General features: G+C 40.8%; 2 protein-coding genes across 2 annotated transcripts; both read right to left on the reverse strand.

Annotated features, from left to right (window-relative positions):
* Positions 1-2,474: 2,474 nt before the first annotated feature.
* crls1 (cardiolipin synthase 1) lies at positions 2,475-9,466 on the reverse strand. Its single transcript, XM_071537047.1, has 7 exons — positions 8,880-9,466; positions 6,784-6,921; positions 5,942-6,071; positions 5,615-5,700; positions 5,172-5,240; positions 4,236-4,327; positions 2,475-2,925 (listed from the first exon to the last, which is right to left on the reverse strand). The coding sequence occupies exons 1-7, from the start codon at positions 9,345-9,347 to the stop codon at positions 2,832-2,834; spliced, it is 1,077 nt and encodes a 358-aa protein (XP_071393148.1). The 5' UTR covers positions 9,348-9,466; the 3' UTR covers positions 2,475-2,831.
* A 431-nt stretch (positions 9,467-9,897) lies between these two features.
* mcm8 (minichromosome maintenance 8 homologous recombination repair factor) lies at positions 9,898-26,503 on the reverse strand. Its single transcript, XM_071537046.1, has 21 exons — positions 26,281-26,503; positions 25,847-25,882; positions 25,588-25,653; positions 25,316-25,398; positions 24,553-24,702; positions 24,042-24,139; positions 22,909-23,107; positions 22,488-22,573; positions 21,110-21,255; positions 20,656-20,730; positions 20,382-20,511; positions 19,099-19,129; positions 18,501-18,638; positions 18,188-18,248; positions 17,555-17,635; positions 16,524-16,719; positions 14,978-15,194; positions 13,616-13,825; positions 12,609-12,685; positions 11,216-11,405; positions 9,898-10,441 (listed from the first exon to the last, which is right to left on the reverse strand). The coding sequence occupies exons 1-21, from the start codon at positions 26,501-26,503 to the stop codon at positions 10,349-10,351; spliced, it is 2,586 nt and encodes an 861-aa protein (XP_071393147.1). The 3' UTR covers positions 9,898-10,348.
* Positions 26,504-26,709: the final 206 nt, after the last annotated feature.

A 26,709-nucleotide genomic window follows, 5' to 3' on the forward strand; every position in this document is an offset into this window, starting at 1 on the left:
TGAACTTGATTTAAAGATGATAAAAAATACAACTTACCTTATTGAAAATGTATAGACCGTGAAAATACAATTTAGCTTAATATTGGTTTATAGATTAATTTATATGCACTGTGTCAATGCTACCTTAGAGCCATTGGATTTGGAGAAAATATAAATGCTGCAACGTATTTCCTGTATTTCCCCATACTCTGTTTCTCATAATGGTGGTTTGAAGGTCATTTGGTAGATTTTGGTTCTAGTACAGGTTGTACCACTACTGTTCTTATTTGGGAGAAACATATTATTCCTTGACCCCAGTTTTTTCGAGGCAGGTAAGGTATGGTATTTTTATATTTCATTTTTGATTTTGTTTTGTTTTGACAGTGGTACTAATGCTATACAAATACTGCATGTGTGAAATGAATCTGAGTAGTAAGCGCTGTAATCTTGGCCTGTGCTGTGCCCTTCTGGCGACCTGCAGCAACTATAGGTTTGGACCAGCTGATGCCAATCAGGGCCGAGGTCCATCACTTTTACGTTTAGTCCATTCAATTTATAAAAGGAAAGTCACATTCATTTGCTAAAGTAAGAGCATCAGTCATTTCCTTTCCTGTTGGATCCCAAAATACCCCAGCCACTATCAGTATTTTACCAGACACATATGATTTTTAGAATGTAAAATAATCTAAAGACGATCGCTGATTACCTTCCAAAGTGCCTGGAAGAGCAGACCAAGCAGCCACAGTAAAAATTTGCTTGTATTTGGTTGGTGGTGGATGCTCATTTCCCACCATGGATATGACTCCTATTCAAACCAAGTTTTTATCATTTGAATTTTGAAGAAAATCCACCTTCTAAATTGACTGTGTAATGTAGATTGAATTTTTACCCATAGTTGCTCCTAAAAACTAAAGGTTTGCAAAACACCAAACAGATATATATTTTAACTGCTGTGTTACATTTTTACCACTTCTTTACAGTTAAAAATGCAGTAATTTTGCTGATGCTCTTATCCAAAATGAATTACATTAAGTGCAACAACAGGTCAGTATTTGTCAATCCTATAATCAGAAGTAGCCTAGTAAAGCACAAGTGCAAAGGAGAATAATACACTAACTAGAAAAGGAGAGAGGGGTTTTATTTATGTTTTAATCTCTTTGAGGCACTACTAATTAAAGATTTCCCAAACATTTTTTGTGCAATTTGTGCCAAAAATTACTGCCTGAGGTGCATTGTTCAATGTTTCTAAATTATAGACATGCAGTATGTGTTACCAACCGTGGGCCTAAGTTACTATCCTTTATAAAGTACCAGAAATTCCTTGAATTTTGTGCCAACAGTCATTTTATGACAGCAGGGCTTGATTTGTTCCCAATGATGGATATCTCATTTTGGAATGAAACTCTTCAATTATTCAGGGAAGAGATAATGAACAGACAGCCCACACAAGGCGATGCAAAACAACTAGTAGAAGCCCGGCAGTCGTCGGCGCACAGTCACTAATGAAATGCCATTACCCGAGTGGCACTGAACATCGCAGCAAAATAAGTGGAAGAGGAGAAAAGGTTACACAGCCAAGCTTTCCTCAGCTTACTAGTTTCTTGAGGGGAAAAAAGCAGCAGTCAGATACAACTTCCAGAGGAGATCCAGAGGCAGCAAAAAACACTACAGATTAGTTATCTTATTGATCTTATTGAGCCTCAATCTGGAAAAACTTGAAATGAGCTTCTGTTGTGGTTTCCGACAATAATGGTGGCAATATGCAGGGAAATAAGCAGGAGGTTCAGGTATGAGTGCTGGATCTGAATAAGAAGGCAGTTTGTTTGCCCTGTAGCAGCCATACAGTTAGTCTTGTGGAAGTTGGATGAGGAGCTCTTGAATGAACACTCTCTGTGAAGCAAGAGGGCATGCTGGTCCCGCAGAGTAATCATTCTGAACCCTTAAACAGAAGCAGTGCCTACTCTCAACGCCCCGTCACAGGATGCATGTAAAGTGGTGAACAGTTCAAATAAAGAATGATTTTCCCTTTTCAGGTTGTTTCATTTGATGAATTATCAAAGGAGGCCTAGAGGCTGAAAACTACTCCGTATTGCACAAGAAACAACAAAAAAAAAATGAGAGAAAGATCAGAAATAGACATAATACATTTTTAAAAAGAATCCTACCCAATAAATCATCTCATAACTCCCCCAGAAATATATTGTGACCCTCTAAGGGGGCCCGACCCTCAGGTTGCAAACAACTGCTGTAGATTGCTGGTAGCATGTCAGCCCATTTTTTATCCCCATGTGACAACACTGATCTGTTCATTGCTGATTTAACATGGAGGATCTATTAGATTTGTGTCTCGCAGGATTAAACATCTGGCTTTCTTTTCCTGTAGAAATCTCACCCTTTACACACACACACACACACACACACACACACACATACACACACACACGCAGGCAGATACAAACACAGTGTATACACCAAAAGAGATTCTTTTTGTTTTAATCATAAATCATTGGTTTACAAAAATGACATTTGACAATGATTAGGTTGGCATAGCAACCTCTGGATTGAAAAAGAAAGAAAAAAGCAATAGAAGCTCCTGCAGACTACTTGACGTGTGTGTGTGTGTGTGTGTGTGTTTGCTGTTTGTATCTGTGTGTATGTGTCTCTAGTCCAGAGCCAGTCCAGTGGCAGAGCTGTCAGTTGTTTCTGTCATTGTCATGGCGACTCAATGTGGTTGTCACGGCTCCAGGCGGCCGTATGTCCTTCCTTCCGGCATTTGCCACGGCTCCTTAGTGTGACTGCAGCGGCTATTCGGTGCCTTTGTTACGCTTTCTGGGTGTTTCCTGGTGTGGTTGTCATGGTGATTTGGTGTTCAGCACCTTGACAGTCTTGCGGCCGTAGTGCCAGTAGCTGTAGCCTGATGCTGCTGTAGTCACTGCTGTAACGTACCTATGATGCAAAACATTATATAATTTAAACAACGAGCATGCGTCATGTGAGGAATTATCAATTATCCTCCAAAGCTTGCCCACTTGTAGGTGGAAACTCAATCAAAGCAGATATTGAGGCTGTGACAACTCTGACAATTAGCTGTGCGCAAATAATGTCTAAATATATAACAACCGGAAAGAAAAAAAGACAGCTGACGAAGATTGTTGTGGTGTGGGTGTAGATCCATTCAGTAATGCCAAGTAAACCTGAATAGTCTGATGATAGATTGCTTTCCAAATTTAGTTTTATGTGACACAGTAAACTGTCTTGTCTTTAGCCCTAGTCTCTCCTCCAAAACACTCTGAGTTGTAGCTTGAGAAGTCAGCTCAGTTAACCTGATAAAAACTAGCCAGGAAGCAAGCAACCGATGTTAACGTCAACATGTGACTAGTTAACAAGCTGACAGTATCTAAACCCAAACTCGATCAGATGTATTGGTAGCTAAATGCTCAGTTCCCAGTCAACAGCGCAGAAATTAAACGTCTATTCAGGTCTGTTGAGACAGAACTCAAATCAGCTGTTGACAGCTATTGTTGCTCAAAAGCTGTAGACCTCCAATATTGCCGCCAAAGGGAGAGTTACATCATCTGAAAGCCCTCTACTTCTAAATTCTAGTATCTAATATCGAAGTTATAATTCCTCCCCAAACACGGCAGTTGCTGACGACATTGAACTTACAATAAATACAGAATTCCAAATAACAGCCGGTCTCTATAAGATGCCTGGGAACAAGGCATATTTCAGCAAATAAATAGCGATCTGCAATGGACGCTGGATCAACAATTATTCATCTACTTGTCAGAGATACAACCTTTTGTTTCTGTTGCAACAAATATGCTAAAAAAATAAAAAATATTAGAAAATGTGCTCAGTAGAGCACTGACCTCCGCCATGCCTGACAACACACCGCAAGGCAGTTATGCAACTTTTGGTCATATGCCACGGCCACCACCACGCCCCCTTTTGCCCAATCAACATGAAAAGTTAATAATTTCTTCCTTGGCCCATAACCAACCTTCATACCAAGTTTTGTGCAAATCTGTGCCCAACTTTTTGAGATATCCTGCTAACAGACGGACGGACAAACACACAGGCGAAAACATTACCTCCTTGGCGGAGGTAATTAAGACTAAGTGCAATCACAGCAGGGTTAATTATCAAAAAGAAAGTGGAGGAATTGTGATCGTTACCATAGTGACAGACTGGAGAGGCTAACTGTGACTATGTTTATGTACAGTATATGTAATATGTGATGTAATGTGTTTTACCATAGGCACTGCAACAGCACACTGTCTGTATATTGGAAGACTGGGGCCGCCAGGGAAGCTGCTACCAGAAGGAGCTGGATGGCCGTGTTCACCTACAAACACACACACACACACACACACACATTAAGTTGTTTGGTATGGCTGGTTTAGACGACACTAATGAGAAAAACATTACGATAAAGCCACTGAAGCCTTTCACATTTGCAGGCTGCCTGCTTCTCTACCAGACTACTTATAATTTAGCTCATTATTTTGGGGTTAATGCAATTTTGAAACCTGTTGAGCATGTGACAGGGGTTGTACCTGGTTCAAGGAACAAAAACAAAACTTTTTTTTTTACAATTAGTCCATAAACTGCTCCTACCTACCACCAATATTACTGTGTACCAGATTCCCCAGGATTGTATTCTAAAAAGTCAAACCTCCCCTAAGCAAAGACAACATTAAAAAAACATCATAATACATTTAAATGCAATAATTAAAATACTAATACAACTGGGTATAAGACTATATGAAGAAAATGAATACTATGACTAATAATGATAACAGAAAATAGGAAAAAAGTACATAGATTATTTAAAGAAGATATTGCATGATTAGGTGAGCTTTCATCTTACTTTTAAACAAAGATTCAGATTATTTTTTTATGGGGTTTGGCAGAATATTCCATAGAAGCTTTCCTTGATATCAAACAGAAAATTGACCCTGGGTGGTTCTGACATTCTTCAATTTTAATCTGTTATTTTCTTTTTCGATGTTTCAGTTAAAAAAATGATAGTTGCTCCAAAATTATCTCCTGTTTTGGAAGGCTGTGTTCTTGCTAAATCTCCACTCTAGTAAAGCACAAATCGAAATGATATTCAAAGCGGAGCATAGTGTTGGTGGGCGGCTGTGTGCGTGTGTGTGTGTGTGTGTGTGAGTGTGTGTGTGTCTCACCTTGCTGAAGAGCGTGGGTTTGAGCTGGGCTGTGGTGTAGCACGGGTTAAAAAACTTACTGAGGGTCACCTGCAGAAAAAATTCAGAGAGAGGGAGAGGTAGAGAGATTTTAAAAGTATTTTCATTTTCTTCCCACAGATATGATGGTTAACATGGAAATATCAAAACGCAAAGAATAACGCTTGTTGGAATCCAGAGTAAAATTACAATGTTACATAGTTTTGACAGGTCTTGTACCAAACAGTTGAAGGGTTTTGGTATTCAAATTTTTACTAAAAAGCAGAAAATTTGACTAGTTTAACTTGTGCTTGTATAGTGTATGTTTGAAGTGAGTGTGTGTGTCTTACCAGAGGTGGTTCAGTCTTGTGGCTGACCCAGAATACAGCAGTGTGTGTGTGTGTGTATAATGTGTCCATATGTACATATACATATATATGACTTACCGGTGGAGGTACAGTCTTGTATCTGACCCAGAAGACGGCAGCTATCAAACCAATGTCTCTGCAAATCACCAGAGCTGTCAATGGAGCTAAAACACAGAAAATGAATCATAAATAACAACGTAATATTATATTATCATCACTAGAACTGTCCAGTGAAATAAAATAGGGTGGGAAAAAAACAAGTGGCTCTTTAATGGCTCATCCAATGTGGAAAATACCTGCAGATTACAGCTAACAATCTCCACTTTTAACTTATTGTGTTATTACACATTGGGCTTGGAGTATAAGAGCAAAAAACCAAAACAGCACACACACTGTCACTTATACCTGGTATGAGTTGAGCATAGGTGAGGCTGACATATAAAATGCTGATGAGGATCTTATCAGCCAATGGGTCGAGAGCACTGCCCAACGCCGACTTCTGATTGGGCCATGTTCTGGCGATGTAGCCGTCCAACTGAGAGAGAGAGAGAGAGAGAGAGACAGAGATATCAGAGGTTTTGTTTACAACAGCTTTTTTTCCCCAAGGACTAGGGTAAATGTGATTATCAAAGTTTTGTTATAATTGACTGTGTTGAAATGTCCACTGTGCTAAAGTCAGGGCATTATTGGTGGAAAACATGCTGATATTGGTATTATCTCTGACAAGCAAACGTCAGACAAAATAATATTTGCAGGGCTGCAGTTTCAAGACCCCCTTAGCTGAGTCTGAGCCAATTCCAAGACCAGAACAAATCAAGTCTAAAACAGGCGATAAACACTGTAGACCTCTTTCCAGGTGAAAACAATAAAGATTTAGGAGGTTCTTAAGGATGAACAGAAATGGAGATCGACCTGCAAATCCGCTCCGTCTCTATACGCTTCGACATCCAACTAAACAATAACACAGAGGTTTGAGGACCATTTCACATACAGGTTTTTACAGGTTAAACCTTTAAAAATTGGTTGGTGGCATGCCATTCACTTGACATTCAGTCAGTTCAAAATGTTAGTATAGAGCAACTGCTACTAAAAGAGCATTCATTCTCCATCACTTCATAGTTTCAATGTGACGACCTTCTCAAGCCAAAAGCATCTGAATCGTGAAAGAAATAGATGAATAGAGAGATGAAATAAGATGAACAAGTGTTTTAGTTACGTGTTTGTGTGTGTGTCAGAGTGTGTATTACCAGGTCAGTAGCTCCAGCCAGTGTGAACAGAGCCAGGCTGAGGTGAAAGTGCTGCTGGATGATCAGATGACCCAGGAACGGTGCCAACACAATCCGACACACGCACAACAGGTTGGGTATCGTCCACGGGTTTTCATACTGCAGAAAACAGATTACATTCATCAGTTAAGAGAAAGATAACGATTCATAATGGCCTTTACACAGTCGTAATGTTGAATACACACTGACTGAATCAAACTCTGCATTCGGTCTTACAAAATCAAGTCTCCCTAAAGTCTTTGTAAGCTTGTCTGATTTTACCAGGGATAACACAGACCAAAAATACACTCACTGAGCACTTTATTAGGAACACCTTACTAATACTGGGTAGGTATCAGCTTTCAGCTCAGTGTCAACCGGCTACCAAAGTGCCATCCGCCTCAAGGTTCGACGTGTTGCATTCTGAGATCCTTTTCTGCTCACCACAGTAGTAAAGAGGTTATCTGAGTTACTGAAGTCTTTCTGTCAGCTAGAACCAGTCTGGTCGTTCTCCTCTGATCTCTCTCATCAACAAGGTGTTTCCGTCCGCAGAACTGCCGCTCACTGGGTGTTTTTTGCACCATTCTGTACAATCTCTAGAGACTGCTGTGTGTGAAAATCCCAGGAGATCAGCAGTTTCAGAAATACTCAAACCAGCCCGTCTGGCACCAACAGCCACGCCACGGTCAAAGTCACTGAGATCACATTTTTCCCCCATTCTGATGTTTGATGTGAACATGAACTGAAGCTGCTGACCTGTATCTGCATGATCTTATGCATTGCACTGCTGCCACATGATTGGCTGAATGGATAATTGCATGAATATAAGCAGGTGTACAGGTGTTCCTAATAAAGTGCTCGGTGAGTGTTCAATCATCACACAAACACAACAGCTTTCACTACAGCCATACATTTTGCTGGTGAGACATTCATTGGGGGGGGAAAAGAGAATGCCCCTTTCTCTCATTTTTATTCCTTTTACAAATCAAAATGTAACAAAAAAATATATAATATTGGCTCAAAACTATTGTGTCAGTGACAGGGATGTAGCCTAGTGCAGGGTAAACCCAACCCACCTAAACAGTTTAACTACACTTAAAAAAAAAAAAAAGATGTGCCATTTTTAACATGTCTGTGTGTCTTCTTGGGACAGATTTGTGTTACTTTTCAACACAAGAAATGTTAAACAACATATGTGGTGTTAAAATGTATTTCCATGAACAGATGTTGTGTTGATGCTGTTTCAAAGAAGACACAGATTTGTCAAAACATAGCATGTAGGGCTGGGCGATAATTCAATATTATTAATAGTTTATCGTCTTTCAGTGGAATCATATCGTGATGATATGAATATATTTTGATATCGTGACACACATTTCTGCTGTCTAAATTGATGATGACAAGCAAATTTTACTTAAAAACTCTGATAAAATGAGGTATGGTAGGAATATTATTTGAATATTTCTGTTTTGTTTGACATCACACCTAACATTACCATTCGGTTCAATGAGATGAACATTCATTTGATTATTTAACGTGATTCTGCATATATGAACCATATCATGATATATATTGACATCGAGAAAAATCCTTATGATTATCATGATATTGATATCAACCATATCGCCCAGCCCTAATAGCACGTCCTTTGAACCTTTTTAGGCTGGCATAGCCTAAATCTTTTTGACCTAATCTTCATAGTAGGCCTACACATCATCGTTAGTACTATCAAACAGATCTAAATATCAAGATATGGTCTTTTTACGGGGAAAAAAGCAACATAAATGAATTCACCTCTGCAAATCTTATTGATTTTTGTTTATAGGTTACTGGTGGCTGTGCTGCCTTATCACTGACTGGAGGATTAGGGTTAGGGTCGGTTTACCCACCTTTTTATTTACCACTACATCAGTATCTCTAAAGCCAAACACACACATAAGAGGTGTGTGTGTATGTAATAATGATTGTGAGAATATAATTCACCTATCCTTCTGTCTATCTTCTGTACACACACTCATATAAACAGATAGACAGGCAGACAGACAGGCAGACAGACAGGCAGTCAGCTCGTTACCTACCAGCTCTTTGAATTTAAACAGCCCCTGTCCCGGTACCGAACCGGCTTCACTGCGGTCCGCTGCCGGCGAGCCCTCAGGAGGCTCCTGGGGCTTTCCGCTGCACAGCCCGCGCGCCCCGGGGGACAGCACAGAGCCGAAGCTGGCTACCGACCTCCCGTGACCTCCCCGGTGAAGGGATAAGGTTCCGTGCGCGTGCCAGGGTCTCGGTGTGACCTCTGGGATGATTCCGCTCCAGCACGAGCCGCGGGTGTCCGCGCACGCGGAACTCCGTAGTTTGAGTCTGAAGAGCCACGCGCCGGTCGGCACGGACTGTGTCGGTCTCGGGCACTCGGTAACAGGTGTGTATCTATTCCGCCATGACGCAGGCTCGAGCCGACACACACTCGCGGAGCGGGCGGCCACCAAACACCGAACGCCGCGCGAACAGCACAGCGACACGTGACTCTTCCTAAAACACAGAAACAACATCTCAACCCCTCCGTTACCGACCTGCTGGTCTCGTGCTGTCCGTTCCCGTTTTCATGTTTAAGTTTTCGTTTCTGACGTTCAGGACCGAACGAACAGCAGCTCGAGACAGCAGGCTGCCATGTTGCCGTATTCTGATACGTGTACACGTTGCGACGTCGTAAAATTGCCATTGTCAGCAACTACAGTCCTTTTTTTTCTATCGTCAACAAGGACTTTATTTTGAAAGGTTTTTAAAGTCACTTTATATATAAATGTAAATATAAAAACATATACGCAGAATTCAAAGACAAACAGAGTAAAGTAGAAAAAAGAAACCGATAATAGAAATAACTTCTAAGTAACAGCCACAGCTTTCTGGTTAGTATACAATTATAACAACGATTAATTCCATACAAAATAAGTTGTTTATTTATTTTGTAAAGTATTTACAGTGTTATATTTCTAGTGCAAGGTCACCTGTATGAAAAACACAGTTTATGATACAATATTGTACAGAAGAATATAATAATATTCAGCATTAATAACACTCATGTCATTCAATAAACATGTTTACAACAAGGTTAAACTCAACAAATCCAGTACCTGCTCCTTTTCTGTTATAAGTTCAGCAAATCTTCAAAGACCAACAATAAAATAGAAAATGATAAAACAAAAAATGTCATTTAAAGGATAACACAATTTGCTTCAATCAAACAAAAACTGTCAGAATTACATCTTCACAGAGCTTGATGTAAGGTCCCATAGAGAGAGTTAGACAGTCTATACTGTTTGTGTCAGTAATCAGTCTGTAGTTGGTACAGTCTGTCGCCTCTTTTCAACAGGACACACTGTAGTCTGATGGTCTGTAGTTTCATAACTCAGTGGCCTGTGGATTGTCCGTACCTCATAAGGCTTTCTTCCTTTCTGTGGCAGGAAACTCCCTTTCATTCAATCTCAAAACTTGCCTTGTTGTAAGGTCTGTAGTTAGGAGCAGCTGTCTGTGTCTGTTATAGTGTCAGTGGTCAGACGGTCTGTAGCTGATACAGCTTGGCTCCCCTCTTCAGTAGGAAACCCTGTTCATTCAGGGAGCTGACCAGACCTTCAAAGTCCATCACCTGGAAGGAATAAAGTAATGAATAAATAAACACACACACAGTATTTTTGCTTTTAGTGTGTGTAGTGTTGTATTTCAGTGTGCTTCAGTGTTGTCACCTGTATATTAAGTCTCTCTCTGCCAGGTGTGTGTGTGTGTGTATTTCAGTGTGTCTCAGTGTTACCTGAATATTAAGTCTAAGGTTATGGTTTAAGGTTTACATTTATTGTCTCCCATGGTAGAAATTGTCTTGATGGGAGAGACACTAGGGCTGGGCGATATGGTTGAAATCAATATCACGATAATCATAAGGATTTTTCTCGATATCAGTATATATCACGATATGGCTCATGTATGCAAAATCACGTTAAATAATCAAATGAATGTTCATCTCATTGAACCCAATGGTAATGTTAGGTGTGATGTCAAACAAAACAGAAATATTCAAATAATATTCCTACCATACCTCATTTTATGAGTTTTTAAGTAAAATTTGCTTGTCATCATCAATTTAAACAGCAGAAATGTGTGTCACGATATTAAAATATCTTCATATCAGCACGATATAATTCCACTGAAAGACGATAAACGATAATATTGAATTATTGCCCAGCCCTAAGAGACACTGCTGCACAGTTTTCACATCACAATTCATACTTAACACAGAGCCACATAAACATACAAGACACACAAAAATAAAGAAACTAAAAAACCTAAAAGAAAACACCTAAAATATCATAAGAAGCGCATTTGTGTGTGTGTGCATGTGTATTTCAGTGTGTCTCAGTGTTGTCACCTGTATGTTCAGTCTGTCGGCCACGGAGCGGAGCAGCTGCAGGTCAAACGTCTTCTGATTGGTCCTCTGAGCGTGTGCGTGAAGCGCGTTGACCAGTCGCTTCGCCGCGCTGCGCTGACTCATGCCCGACCCCAACTGAGAGCGCTGGAAGTCCAGACTGCCCAGACCGTCTGAATAGGTATCAGCCAGACTGGAAGACACACCCAGACGCACACTGTTTACACACAGATCCCCTGACATCTTGAGGGTTAACAGATAGACTGTAAACCAATTCTGGTTAAAATGATGATCTTGATTGTGTTACTAGACGACATGATCAAAATGATTAATCTTGAGAATTGGTCTTGATGATTTGAGAAGCAATGTTATGATATTGCATGGTACTGCAGTTTTTGCATGATATATCAGCACCAGCACACATTCTTTATTTTGTTTTAACCTTTATTTATTGACTGTTCACATTTGCAGTTTCACACATTCTCCCATTAATGTATGTGTAAATGAAATGTTTCAATACTGCTGATCATAGAGATATATCTCTATGCTGCTGATATGCCAAAATTCTATTAACGGTGGAAGATAAAATGATAAATTAATGCACATAATTAATTGTACAGCCCTACTAGAAACACGTGAAAACACATGGTTATATGTAAATGTCGTCTTGTAGTAGTGTGTTGCAATGTGTCCTATATGTTTGTTTACTGCAAATACATTGCAGGATTTATTGTAATCTCTGGGAGGACTGAACTGAACTGAGCAGATATAAATCTAGCCGCCCTAGGCTGCCTGAAAAGGTATCAGCAAGACTATAAACATATGAAGACAGATGGCAAGAGACAGAGAGAGAGAGAAAAACAACAGACAACAGAGGCAGGTGTAGGTGTCTGCCAGCCTAAAAACAGAAACACAGACAGTGTGGAATTTAAAGTTCTTAGGCTCAATGAACAGGTGTTTGCCAACTGCACAGCGGGATACACCCAGGTAGATAAACACAGAGAGGGAAACACTCACTAGGTATGAACCAGACTATGTATATAGAGAAAGAAATGTAGACTAGCTGCAAATATAAATTTCCTTGACCGTCTGAATAAGTCTGCCCGACTAGTTATGGATTCTGAAAAGTTTAATTCTAAACCATTAACCATTTGAAAAAAGCGACACCTACCCCAGAAAATTAGAACAAGCTAAGATACTTTTTAAAGGATAGCAGGTAGCTCAATGTCTTGGTTGACAAAACGCTAACACTTTCACAGACCTGATCATCTGTATTTCAGACATATCGAATGATGAACTTTTTCCCCAAAGTTGGCATATAGTGTTTTAGAATGAAGCCGAAGCCACTGATCCAGATTATATACACAGTTGTGATGTGACAAACTGTGCGTGTTACCTGTGTTTCATGATCTCCACCACGTCTTCAGCGTCGCTCTTGGTAGCTGTCTCTCTGAGCTCCAACCTGGCTCTAGCCTGCGCGCACACACACACACACACACACACACACACACACACACACACACAGAATCAACGGCATAAGTATTGCGGTAGTAGTGGGAAACTGGTTCCTTTTGATATACACTCAAAAAGTTCTATTTGTGATTGAAACAGAGTTGGCAGTAGCCTAAAAAATTATAGAAGAAAAAATGGGATGTTAGTTAATTCTCTTAAGGCTTTCAGGATTTCCTCAGTTTCTATATGAAGGGTTTCTCTGATGTGCAGCTTGATTTGTGGGACGGGGATTCTGCACAGTGCCAGAATACCTGGTATAAGAGGCTGCCAGGAACACCTCCTCCTCTGAAGAAAAATAGCAGCTTTGGAAATTTGCTATAGTCAACATAGCCATTTTGATTTTTTTTTTAGGTGTTTGGGACGGAGCACCTCAATAAGAGCTGGGCTCTCTGTGTTCGTCAGCACTGGCAAAGTCTGTGGGTGTGTCTTTGAGGATTTACAGACAGGATTAGTCCCAGTGAGATGCTAGATTGTGTTAAGATTGGACATGCAATCATATGTATATTTACTGATGCTCTATCCAATAATGCATACTCCTCCAAGCACCTAAGAAGCGTGTTTAATTGTGCAGCCCTAAATGAGAGAAAGACAGATAAATAGACAGATTTACATAGATGATTATGATTCACCTACAGGTATACAATTAACCGTGTATAATCGTATATTGTGATTTTACAATTGATAACCATGAAATACTGCCACAAAATAAAGACATTTCATTTAAATGTCGAATGCAGTGAAATTATTCTATTCCCAAAATAAGTAGGACTAATAAACGTGATTAATAATCATAATCACAATTATGATTACTCCATAATAATTTGTTTTATTACTGGTGACTCCACTTGTCGTGTGGTAAAAGGTGCGACGGGTGAATACATAGAAACTTGCCTCAGTCAGTCTAATTAGAGACTCCAGCTGGCGTGTGGTGATGGGCGTGGCGTCGGCGGACTGAGCCTGGGACCGCAGCGACAGGTAGAAGTCCTGAAGTGTGCGTGCTGCTTCGGGAGAGAGAGACGGATGGACGTACTGACGAGCGTAGCTGATGTACTTCCTTAACAAGCACACTGGGATGGGGTCCACAAATTCACCTGCAGGGATCTGGAAACAGACACATGGCATAAATGCAGTGTACACCAGTGATTCTCAACCTTTTTCATATGAAGGACCCCTAATGTCGTACAAATTAGGCCCACGGACCCCCATTTGACCCAAATCTGAGAATATCTTTATTGTGAGCTACGATTTTGTCTACATTTCTTCTACATTCTCCAATTGTATTAACTTCTTGTATATTAAATAATGGTGAAGTTTAACAAGTCTGAATTTTGCTGGGGACCCCCTGTAACCCCCTCAAGGACCCCTGGTGGTCCCCGGACCCCATGTTGAGAACCATTGACACAATACAAACACTATCATGACTGACATATTTCCTATACAGACAGGCTGTTACAGGGTCCAGACATTCAACTGGAGAGATCTGCCGATATGCATAACACATTATAAACCCACTTATGCAGTTTTGTAGATAAATAAGAGAAGTAGATAATAAATAAACTGTAAATAACATGAAATGTATATATATATATATATATTTCCCCATCAAAAGTCATTGGCAGTGCTTTTGAAGAGGGGGAGCTGAAACTGCAGAAAGTGTTTCCCTGTGGGACAAATTTTGCTTTCACACAGCCTCTTTGCTCTCACATACTAACACCAAAACAGCACTGTTGTCAGAACGCAAGATAATAATATCATCTAAAATTATCTGAAGTGGGACTTCATGGTAACATATTTGCCAAACCTAATCTGGATTTACATTCATGCGTCTAAAGTTTACTAAAGTAAACCTACACATGACACTAAACATAATAAAATATAGTACAGGTACATGTAGGAATGCGCCGATCTAGATTTTTGTGGCCGATGCAAATCTCATGTAAGCACAGTTAATACACACTGTTTTATGAAGCAATGTGGATTCAAAAACTTTTAACTGTCTGCATTATATACTGTCATATAAGTCTATGCTTTTGTGCTGTGTGGCAAACGAAAATACACTTTCTTTTTTGCCTCTGAGCTCTGTGCCAAATTAAGAAATGGTAGCGAGTCATTTAGGTAGTAGCCTGTGGTTTTTCAAATGCCTTGTCATGACTTCACATCCTGGATTGAGGGTGGTGTACCAAACAGATGATGTTTTTTTTTTTTTACAGATACCAGTCCCAGTGTGGATGGTATGTATGGTCGGTTTTTAACCTGCAGGCGTTCGGACAGGGGCGTGTCCGAGTGTTCCAGCAGCACGGAGCTCTCCAAGTCGCTGTTGTTGGCCCTGGTAACAACAGCACTGCTGGTTCTGCCTCTTCCTGCCCTGGTTGCCATGACGTGCTCCGACAGGCGGCGGTCATGTGACTCCTCCGGGATGTCCAAGAGGAGGAAGACCACGTCGAAACGAGAGAGGAGAGCCGAGCCCATTCTAGAGGCACAACAAAGTAAATACAAATCAAACACCTAACATACATGAACACACATACTGTATATGCATCTATCTGTCTGTCTATCTAGAAGCGTTAACACGTCTGTTGGTGTCTTCCCCACTGACTAACACATTGACAAGCTTAGAAAACAAATGACTGAGCAACACACTGACAAACTAAGAAACCAATGACAACCTAAAAGCTGAAGTAATTGTTTTTGGAGCCAAGGAAGAACGATTAAAAGTCAGTGCACAGCTTCAATCGGTAATGTTAAAAACCACAAACCAAGCAAGAAATCTTGGAGTAGTCATGGACTCAGACCTGAATTTCAACAGCCACATTAAGACAATTACTAAGTCAGCCTACTATCACCTTTAGAATATATCAATGATTAAAGGATTTATGTCTCAGCAGGATTTGGAAAAACTTCCATGCATTTATCTTCAGTAGACTCGACTACTGTAACGGAGTCTTTACAGGTCTCTCCCTAAAAAAATCGATCAGACAGCTGCAGCTGATTCAGAACGTTGCTGCTCGAATCCTCACTAAGACCAAGAAGGTGGATCACATCAATCCAGTTCTGAGGTCTTTACACTGGCTTCCTGTCTGTCAAAGAATTGATTTCAAAATACTACTGTTGGTTTATAAAGCACTGAATGGTTTAAGACCAAAATACATTTCTGATCTTCTGCTACGTTATGAACCATCCAGACTTCTCAGGTGGTCTGGGACAGGTCTGCTTTCTGTCCCCAGAGTCAAAACTAAACATGGAGAAGCAGCATTCAGTTTTTATGCTCCACATATCTGGAACAAACTCCCAGAAAACTGCAGGTCTGCTGCAACTCTCAGTTCTTTTAAATCAAGGCTTAAGACGTTTGCCGCTGCCTTTTATTAAATCAAGTAACTATTCATCTCTCACACTGCACTGTAACCTTTATTCTTGTATTTTACACCTGTCTTATTCTATTTTAGCCTATTTTTTGTTTTTATTCTCTTAGCTCTTTAATGAACTTTATTTTTCTTGGTCTTTTATATGAATTTTATCCTTTTCATTTTGTCGCGATGCTTTTAATGTTTTATGTAAAGCACTTTGAATTGCCTTGTTGCTGAAATGTGCTATATAAATAAACTTGCCTTGCCTTGCCTAAAAACTGTCTGACTAATGAAATCACTGACTGACTAATTAACTTGGCTTAGATTTTCAGAGACAGTTTGGCTCTGTTGTAATATCCTCCAGTGGGGTCATCACTACCTATAACTGACTATTGAACTGACTGACTGACAGGCTAACTCACTGGCTAATTAACTTGACTGTTCAATCAACTTACTTTAGATTTTCAGAGACCGTCTTGCCTCTGTTGTAATGTCCTCCAGTGGGGTTGGCAGCAGCGATGACTGAGGTCCTGGCAGGCAGAGAGGAAACTATTCCGGCCTTGGCCAGACTCACAGACTGCTGCTCCATGGCTTCTAACAGAGCCTGCTGCTGGCTGCCCAACTTATCAAACTCATCAATACAGCACAGACCTACAGAGAGAGAGAGAGAGAGAGGGAATGAGGGAGGAGGATGGGATAGAGAGATAGAAAGAGCCAGTGACCTTGACCAACACTAGAATTTGGGTAAATAGTAGGGCTGTGCAAAAAAAATCGATACAGCTGAGTATTGTAATATTTTTTTCCATGATATTGTATCGATTTTCCAGCCCCTCGTATTGATACATTAAAAAAGTTTTGACTCAATTTGTCCACTGAGTTTTCAATATAATGTGATGTACATATTAGACTACCCAGGTGGCACACAGCAAGTTGTATTTTCAGCTCTATTTTTAAATTTTCAGTAAATTATGTAGAGTATTGCAATGTATCGCAATATGTATCGTATCGCAATGTATCGTGATACAATCGTATCGTGACCCATGTATGGTGATACGTATCATATCGTGAGGTCCTTGCCTATACCCAGCCTTAGTAAATAGGTTGAATCTGTGGGGTCTGAATTGGGGGGGGGGGACACGCTTCTCTGTTTCATACCCATTTTGTGATTTAGGCTGATAAGAGTGTAGCTTTAACATGGGTTAGCCTAACCCAAACATTTATATCTTCTCTTATCTCTCTCTCACACACAGACCCACAGTCCCCATTCAAAGACAAACCCTAACTCAAGTGTCCCAGCACTGTAACCATTGACTGTAGGTCTGCTCAGTTTGTATCACATTAGGCCAAGTCCTCTTGGTGTGACAAATTCATAAAAATATTCATCATGACTGGTGGGAGGACCTCAAAGTCACCACAACAGATCAATATACAGACAGACAGACAGACACATACACACCCAAACAAACCTCCTAGTTCCCATTCCTACCTTGGTCAGCCAGCACCAAAGCTCCAGCCTCCAAAGCATAATCCCCTGATCCGGGGTCTCTGGACAAACTCACTGTTAGTCCTACAGAAAGAACCTCATATATTATATCCGGAATCAATTTATTGGTAAACTACAAAAAATACTCTAGGAATTTGTCTTGGTGATACTGGCACACATGAGAGACAACAAGACCTCACATTTAGTGAAAGGGGAGAGTGTCTCATACCATGAGACAGTTGTACTGAGAAGGATGGAAATGCATGGAATAAGCTCTGAACCTTGTGGAGCATGGACATACTGTAGATCCTGAGGCTAAACTATCATATTGCATGACAGGAAACAAACTTTTTGGTCACAGTGGCTGGGGGATTCCAAAATTCATCACCCACTTTCATTACTTCACCAAAGAACTATAACTTTTAAAACAGAAAAGGACATCTGGGCGATAGTTGGTTACTTACAAAGTGGCTGCTGGAATAGCAAGATTTACCAGCCACCATCAAAATTAACCAGCTTTTGGCTGTTGGCTGCTATTAATTTCCCAACCTGATTATATCATAACAGATCTGTATATCCGTGTAGAGCATAATCACTGTAATTATCGTAATACATAATTTAGAGACTACTGTTTACCTGAGGTGCTGGTGCTGTTGCCACACACATAGATTCCTCTGGGAGCCACGTTACAAACGGCCTACACACACAGAGGAACACATTCACACACACGCACAAAAGATGTGGGTTTTTTCTACATTTACATTTTGAAACTGGTTCAGAGAACAAATACGGCTTCAGCAAGTACACACCTAACCACTGTATAGAAGCCATAATACCCTTGAGGAATGACGTGCTGTACGAGCTGCAGCTGAACCCACAACAACAGTAAAGAATGCCCACTCGGAAAATGATTTGCTCTATTTAAAGTGTTTAGTGTATTCGGTGTTACCTGCAACATCTGACTCTTTCCCAGTCCAGGGTCTCCCACCACCAGGATGTGTGGGTCTCCTCTGACAGGGATGCTGTTTCGACCCGTGTGTTTCTGTCTGCCTCCAAATAAGGCCAAGGCCAGGGCAGCTTTCACCAGCTAGGGACACACAAGACTTCAGCTCACTACCCCGATACTTAATCTTTTACAACCCTAAGAATCGGTGCAGTGAGCCTAAGTATTGAGACAGTTGGTTGAAGTTGGCCGTTTCAAAGCCTAACTTTTGCTCACTGCCTGAAGATCTAGGCTTTAAAAAGACCAATTTTAGCTCAGTGTACCATTGCTGACCCTATTGACTGCAGATAGGTCTGTTTGATCTACAAGATTTTACACTGATCCTGAACATCAATGTAACAGGCAAACTGTAGCATTGTTGACAAAGCAAGACTACAGGAAACATTCCCTGCTTGCCCGGTATGAATGAGACAACTGGTCAGTGTATCAAGAGGAACCCGTAATCCCCCAATTTATCTGTAACATCAAATCCATCTGTAATCTGTAATGAAAATCCTGTTTGTAATCGCCTCCCGCCGAATGTGCAATGCTTCACCCAACTCACCAGATGGCCGTAGATGGCAGGACAAAGAGAACTGAAAGAGGAGAAGAGAGCGTTTAGTATAATGTCTTGTTATGTGTTAGTACAGTGTTACAAATCATGTCTAGTATTAGCACTAATAGGCTGTTAGTTTTAGAAAAACCACAACCAAAATTGACAATAACCAATACTACTGTGTCAGTTACTAATACTACTACTAATAACATTATCTAACTGTTTTATTAGCCTCAGTAGGTGTGGGTGTTACTATTTCTTGGATGATGTACAACTCTGCACTACATTATGATTACCATTAGGATTAGACTAGACTGATAAATTGGTATTGGCCTTTTCTTAAATATTGGATATTGACCAGTCAGTGTCATCCACCTCCAATAAGATGGATATTATGCAGCTTGGTTGATTACTTAATGACTGCAGAATTGATCAATACTACACTGATTGTCCTTAACATGAAGTGATTCTAATGTGACATTTTCAATGGATTCCACCCAAGTATGTATGAATATATCGTTGTTGTTGTTGGGTGAAAACTTTGTAACTCCAAAATGTCACTTTTTGAAGAACTAAGAAAAACAGCCTTGTTTTTAGCTCCATGACTTTGAAGCACCATGAAGCAATTTTGAGTTTATCCAACTGGTTTTGAAAGGATTTCATAAGTCCAATAAGTCAGAGAAATTTCTTAACCCATAGAGCAGTGTTTCTCAACCTTTTTCATATCAAGGACCCCTAATTTAGTCCACACTGGGGCCACAGACCCCCATTTAATGACATTTTGTGTCTCAGACCCAAATCTGAACATTTGTCCAGAATTCCATGACTATCTGTATTGTAGGTAGAGAGATAACAGTGAAACTATGACCAAAACAAAACTTCTACATTCTCTAATTGTTTTAACTTCTTGTCAATTAAATAATGGTGAAGTTTAACAATTCATCAATTTGCTGGGGACCCCCTGGAACTCCCTCAAGGACCCTTGGTGGTCCCCGGACCCCACGTTGAGAACCACTGCCATAGAGGACTAAATATTCCTTCAATTGGAGTCAAGAGGTTTTCACACGACAACATCGATATTTATTATTATTGGCTATTAGCAGCTTCAATCCAAAAATAGTGTCATTGGCCTTTAAGGACCCATATTGGTCAAATTCTAATTATTATTATCATTAATATTATTATTATTAGTAGTAGTAGCAGTGTTGGTTGTGGTCATATTAAAAGTAGGAGTTGTAGAGTAAGCAATGTCTGTAATATTACTGTAACACTGTAAGTAGTATCTATCTTACTGTACTATGAGTCTCAGCAGGTCAGGCTGTGACTGGATTTCCTGGATGGCGTACAGCTCCTTCAGAGTGAACTCCTCCCCTCCAGAATGACCCCCCCCTGACCCCGACCGACCGCCGCGCGACTCCTGACCTCCCATCTGAGACTGCTGACCTAAACATTCAAAACAAACAAAACCTTATTGACCTGGACACTTAAAAAAACTTTATGGGGCACAATTCGTCAAGTTAAATTGAAAAAAAAAAAATACACATGCACATATACATGAGCACATACCTTTGGTATTGCTGACTGAGTTGGCTTCAATGTAGAGGAGGAACATACACTGGTCCTTCTTTCCTCTGGAACTGCCTGCACACAAAACATACATGGTCAATATGTGTAATTAGTGTGTTTTTTTTAACCATTATTTACCTAGTAAAATGCCTTGCTCAACTGCAGCATGACAGTGGTTGTTAAGAGGGAAGAGTACTTCTCATTCATTTCCTCCTTCCAGATTTTTTCCACTGACTGTATATGGTTTACAGTTTATACTGTATGTGTCTGTATATTTTTACATATCATTAATAACCTTGATTATTCCAGCAACACTCGCAGTGTCTCCAGGGTTAGTCACTGCGGAAGTTGACAAAATTTACCAGTATTTGGCTGGTGGTAATATCCCACCCTGGTTAGAATGTGTGTGTGTATGTGTGTGTGTGTGTGTGTGTGTGTGTGTGTGTCTGTGTACCGTCGCTGGTAACCCTAACTATCCCCGTCACGGTAACAGTGTCTCCAGGTACGCAGCTGTCACACAGGTCGGCGGTCAGGTGACACTCTACGGTGCGTGGGATTCGTCCAGCCTCCCTCTGCTCTCCACCGATCAACTCCTGCACCCTGGGGCAGCACGGAAAGCAGAATACAGTATGTGTGAGTCAGGACTTGAGCCAGGCTGCATCTTTGCATCAGAAAATATCCTGACAGAAGTTGGGGTGCACTCACACTATTCTGTTTTTTTTTGCAGGAAAAAGTGCCGCCTCAACCACATTTTGTGCTGATAATGAAAACGTAGGTCATGCGACGTGCATTTTGTTTCCATAACAACCAGCTACAGCAGCTGCCATTACCAGCATATAGGACTTCTTATGTCTAACTGTCAAACACTCCACAGAAACTCCTGCAACACAGCCACTGTGCTCCATACTGACTCTTTATAACAGGACTAACAGCTACTACCAACTTTTCTACTACCGTTTTCTCTAGGGCTGAACAATTAATCGAAATTTTAGCGAAATCGCAATATGGCCTACTGCAATTTTCAAATCGCAGGAGGCGCAATATTTGTTAAAGGCGAAATGTGTGTCAAAATACCATTTTAAATTAAATATTGTGGTGCTGCAGAGATGTCCTGGCCTACACATCATATTCTACAGACTTAAGAAAACATCTTTATTTGGTACAGATCCCTGCAAAAATCACACCATAATCATTTTAATACATATTTCAATGAAAATGAGAATAATGATCTAAAAATTATTATTCCCTCTAATATCGCAAATCATATCGCAACTGCAATATCAGTCAAAATAATTGCAATTAGATCTTTTTTCAAAATCGTTCAGCCCTAGTTTTCTCCATTTTCATTCTGGTTGTTGTCAAAAACTGTCAGCTGCCTACGTAACGTTCAATCCTGCCTCTTCTTCCTTGTGATTAGTCAGCTCACAAAAATGCAGTCCACATCATGTGCACTCTTTCTAAAACATTGACTCTTTCCAAAAAGTTTAAAGTTGCATTCTCAACTTTAGAAACCACTCTGCTCTGTTTAAAAAGACGCCAGGCAAAGTCTTTTTCCACAAGCCACACGGCATTTATTGTCATCTTGTACAAAAGGTGCTGGCAGTTGGAAAAAAGTGGAATAGTGTGAGCTCTCAGTTGGTCGATGCCCCCAACTGGCCGCCCTTGGTAACTTCAAAACAGCTTGCACTGATCATTAAAGCACTGCTAGAAGGGTTTCAGTGGGCCACACTTTGCCACAGTTTCCCCCCAAAGCCATGTCCTGTGCATGTGCTCACACACAAACATGTGTTACCCACGTATAATACTGTGTATGTGTGTGTGTGTACACTTACTTGATGGTCTGCCAGTCTACAGTGTGTGTAAGAGGAGAACTCCTGTTGGGGGTGAAGGAACGACTGCGACACTCCGGCTGGACACACTAAGAGAGAACACACACATACAAAGATTAAAAAGTAGAAGTAAACCATTCATGTGGTAATGTCAGGGAGTGTGTGTGTGTCCAAAGACAGTGGGTATGTGTATATATATACAGTACAACTTGGATATAATAAACTGTCATCGTAGCAGCAGCAGACAGAGTATAAAAGAGATGCTGTGTGTGTAATTTATCTTGAAAATTAACTTGGAAATATAGATTTTATAACGCCTATGATAAAGTAGCACTGTCATTGTCTCATCATCAATGTGGCTGGCTCAGGGAGTGTGTGTTTGAGCAGTGTGTGTGTGTGTGTGTGTGTGTGTGTGTATATATACCTTGGTGGGTGCAGTATATCTTCCATGCGCCAGCGGCAGAGAGTGTGTGTGTGAGCATCCCATGCACCTGAAGGCCAGTCTGGTGCAGAGAGGTTTGATGTTGCTCACCCGGACCACTGTACCCCTCACACACACCAGCCGACCGAACACACTCGCTCGCAGAGTCCGCAGCGCAGTCAGCGGTTCGTAGTTATACAACCTTGACAAAGAGAGAGAGAGAGAGAGAGAGAGAGAGAGACAGAAAGTGAGTTACACAGAAGTTGATAAGAGTCGCCTTCATTCATGGGAAACTTAACATTGCCAGATTAACTTTCCTGGTAAAAGCGGTGGGTCCAGGTTTGTTCTCATAACCATTAATACTGCCTCTGATGAACTGGCAAAGGACAAAACAGAGCCAGCTTACTCTGTTGTTGCTGCTTTTGGATGATGAAAAATTTTACTTGAAGCTAAGCGATTTCAGTTTGTCAGTTGTCTGGAATTTGCCTATTTATACCTGGTGCTAAAAGAGGAAGGTATTTTGTTATAACCGCATCTTCACATCAGCTGACAAGTTTCTATTCAGATGCTGAGGAGTTCTTACTTTGGGATAGGTCCAATTTAAATACATTTTTGCCAACTATGTGATTATTTATTTGTAACCTCGGCACCATTGAAAAAGAGGGTCCCAACCCTCAGTGTGTCTTCCAAGAACTATATAAACGTTGAATAAAACAAATTATGAATTTGAACTTTGTTCTTCTCATATATGTTGACAGGGAACATTTGTGGAAATGTTAGCAGGTCTTGACACAGCAATTTGCCAGAGATTACAGTTACTCTGGCTGTCACACGTTAAGCAACATTTGTGGTAAAGGCTGAATGGGTGGAAAAGGTTAAAGAGAGAAAATGTTAATGTTAGAATTTTTCAAGACATGGTCAACATTATCAAATTTACAGGTAGGACTTTGGAGAGCTACGATGGTTTTTTGTGTGTTATTACACTTTTTCAGTGGACAAAGGAGCATTTTCATTGGAAAACCTTTTCTGTTTTCAACTCTCCACCTGGTCATCTGTGGTCTCGTGTTTATGTGTCACCTGGCGTTGATGTGAGGTATGCTAATTGCTTTGTGTGTGTGTGTGTGTGTGTGTTTTACCTAGCACTGATGTGAGGTATATTGATGATTGGTGTAGCTACAGGAAGCGCCTCCCCTTGCAGCTCAGCAGCCTGTTTCTTTAGGTCTGTAGTCAACACCTGAAAACACACACAAACACACACACACACACACACACACACACACACACACACACACACACACAAACACACACACACACACAGGTCCACAATGTCAGTCTCCTATTCACTCTCTCAGTGGAGCAGTTCCATGCTTCGTCTCTTTTACTAACTTCAGATGAGAATTTTAGTTCTCTAGCTTCTAGCATGGGAGAAAGTTCATGTTCTCAAATATTGTGTGTAAGCATAATGTTAAGTGTTTTAAGTATACATTTTCAGTTTAAACATTCATTAATCAACGGCTCACACCAGGATTATTTTACTATATAAACTATGAGTCTATATGTAAAGGTTCAGGAAGGCTAGATTTTGCAGAACATAGTGGTGGTAGCGACTGTGAGTGTGTGTGTGTGTGTGTGTGTGTCTGTGTTTACCTGGTGAATGGCCAGTCCCAAACAGTTGAGGATCATCTCTGGCTGTTCCCTCAGCTGAGTGATTAGTTCGGGGAGCGCCTGACACACCGTCCAGTTTCCAGTCAGGTTCCCGTAATCCACGAGCACGCTGCCCTGACGTTCTATCTCATCCTGCATGCACACACACACACACACACACACACACAGAAACAGAAAATTACAAATTGGTCATTAAGTTGACACTCTTATCTAGAGTGATTAGGTGACAACAGTTCAATGAGCCAACATTCATAAATCCCATAATCACAAGCAGCCTGGTAATGTGTAAAGGACAACAATAGAGTAGAAGTAGAGAAGGAGAGTTTTCTTTTCTCTTTTACGTTGTCCTGCAGATGACTGATTTCCTCTTCCAGCCATACTAAAATTGTATGCACTTATGGTATTGAAAGGCACTTTGGAAAAATGCAGCCACCAATTGGCAAATGTCCACAAAACTGTATATGTTACAATGCTACAATATACTGCTGAGTCATTAACTATTCTACTGACATCTTTCCTACTGAACCAGTACGAATACAGACCAAGAGACAGGCTGTCAGGTTGTCAAAACGTTTGATACAGGAGTACAGACAGACAGACAGACGGACAGACATACATACATATGTACTGAGTCAGACAGACAGATAGGCAGTCAGACCGTCAAGCAGACAGGTAACTAGACAAATAGATGACAGGTAGACAGACAGGTAGTTAATCAGACAGAAAGGTAAACAGAGAGACCAACCTTGTCATAAAGGTGAATCTTGGAGGTGAAGTATTTTTCAAACACCTTGATCTTCTCTGCACAGGGGGAACTTTCTATGAAGCCTGCACACACACAAACCACATAGACGCACAGACAGACACATCATCATTAAATATGTATAGTATTTACAGTATGCATCATTGTCGTCATCATCATCAACCCTACGTAGAACCAAAGCTGAACACTAAGCTATAGATGCACACACACACACACACACACACACACACACACACACACACACACAGGTGTACCTTCAGTAAAGTAGAGGCCCCACCCTTTGTAGGGACACAGTATGTCTAGAGTTGCCTGATGGAGACCTAAAGAGAGAGCGACAGAGAGACAGACAGAACATTACGATCGTGGTACAAATTGTGACAGATATGGACACAGCTTTTTCTATGTAGTTCCTTTTTCGGTGGCTAAAATTTTCCAAGAATTGTGCATGAGAAGGGGATGAGATGCTAATTTTTTTTTTTTAGATTTATTCAAATGAATGATTCATTTTCCCACATGCAGCAGGATTTGTAGCCCTGTGATTCTCCACAACTGTCTGAAAGAGCTTTCTGTCTAGGAAAAAAACACAACCTATTATGATTTGCAGTTTTGATATGCATTTGGGGACCCATTTTATATTATCATGGCCCATTTTGGGGTGAGTTTGATAAGTATGTAAAAACATTGAAACCCCATTTTTTTTAACTGATGTGAACATTGACATGGTCCTGTATGTTCTGAATAAATTCCATGATCCTAGCATGTATGAACCCCATTCAAAACAAAGTTGACTTATTGGAGACATGAGGTTTTCATTCTACAGCAAATATAGAAGATTGTGACTTGAGAGTGTAGCTCACCCCTCTGAGTGCTGACTCCCACTCCTCCTCCTCCTCCACCACCTCTCCCTCCTCCTCCTCCTCTTCCTGCTGCCGCTGCTCCTCCTCCACCTCTCCAGGATCTACCCCTCCATCCTCCCCTTTCCCCTCCTCCTCTCCAACCTCCACCTCCTCCTCTCCAACCTCCCCCTCCTCTCCATCCTCCGCTTCCACCACCTCCTCCTCTCCATGCTCCGCTTCCCCCTCCTCCTCCTCCTCCTCCTCCTCTCCATCCTCCGCTTCCTCCTCCTCTCCCTCCCCTCCATGAGCCTCTCCTGGATTCCTCTCCACTCATCCCTTTCCTGAGAGAAAGAGAGAGAGAGAGAGAGGCAGAAAACAGACAGGTGGATGGCAAAAAGTCTTTGTCAAAAGTGCAGCTTGGTGGATTGGATGCATACCGAAATAAATAATTAAGAAAAAGTCTTCAAGTCATGTTCTGCGAAGAATGTATGGTTGCATTCGAGTAAGGAGGCATTTAACCGGTAAATTTGGGGATGCAGT

This window comes from Centroberyx affinis, unplaced genomic scaffold (assembly GCF_046629955.1).
Source record: "Centroberyx affinis isolate AG114_WGS23_722 - 3 ecotype Tasmania unplaced genomic scaffold, CSIRO-AGI_Caff_v1 ptg002978l_1, whole genome shotgun sequence".
NCBI lineage: Eukaryota > Metazoa > Chordata > Actinopteri > Beryciformes > Berycidae > Centroberyx > Centroberyx affinis.

Excerpts from the sequence above, each read along its gene's own strand:
- crls1 (XM_071537047.1), bottom strand. The coding sequence starts at position 9,347 with ATGTTGTTTCTGTGTTTTAGGAAGAGTCACGTGTCGCTGTGCTGTTCG. Across the intron at positions 6,922-8,879 it reads TGTTTAAATTCAAAGAGCTG|TATGAAAACCCGTGGACGAT; the intron begins GTAGGTAACGAG and ends TGTTTTCTGCAG. Across the intron at positions 2,926-4,235 it reads GTGCTGTTGCAGTGCCTATG|GTACGTTACAGCAGTGACTA; the intron begins GTAAAACACATT and ends TTTGCATCATAG.
- mcm8 (XM_071537046.1), bottom strand. The coding sequence starts at position 26,503 with ATGAGTGGAGAGGAATCCAGGAGAGGCTCATGGAGGGGAGGGAGAGGA. Across the intron at positions 25,654-25,846 it reads GGCTACAAATCCTGCTGCAT|GTCTCCATCAGGCAACTCTA; the intron begins GTGGGAAAATGA and ends CTCTCTCTTTAG. Across the intron at positions 12,686-13,615 it reads CTCTAATTAGACTGACTGAG|GCTAGAGCCAGGTTGGAGCT; the intron begins GCAAGTTTCTAT and ends GTGTGCGCGCAG.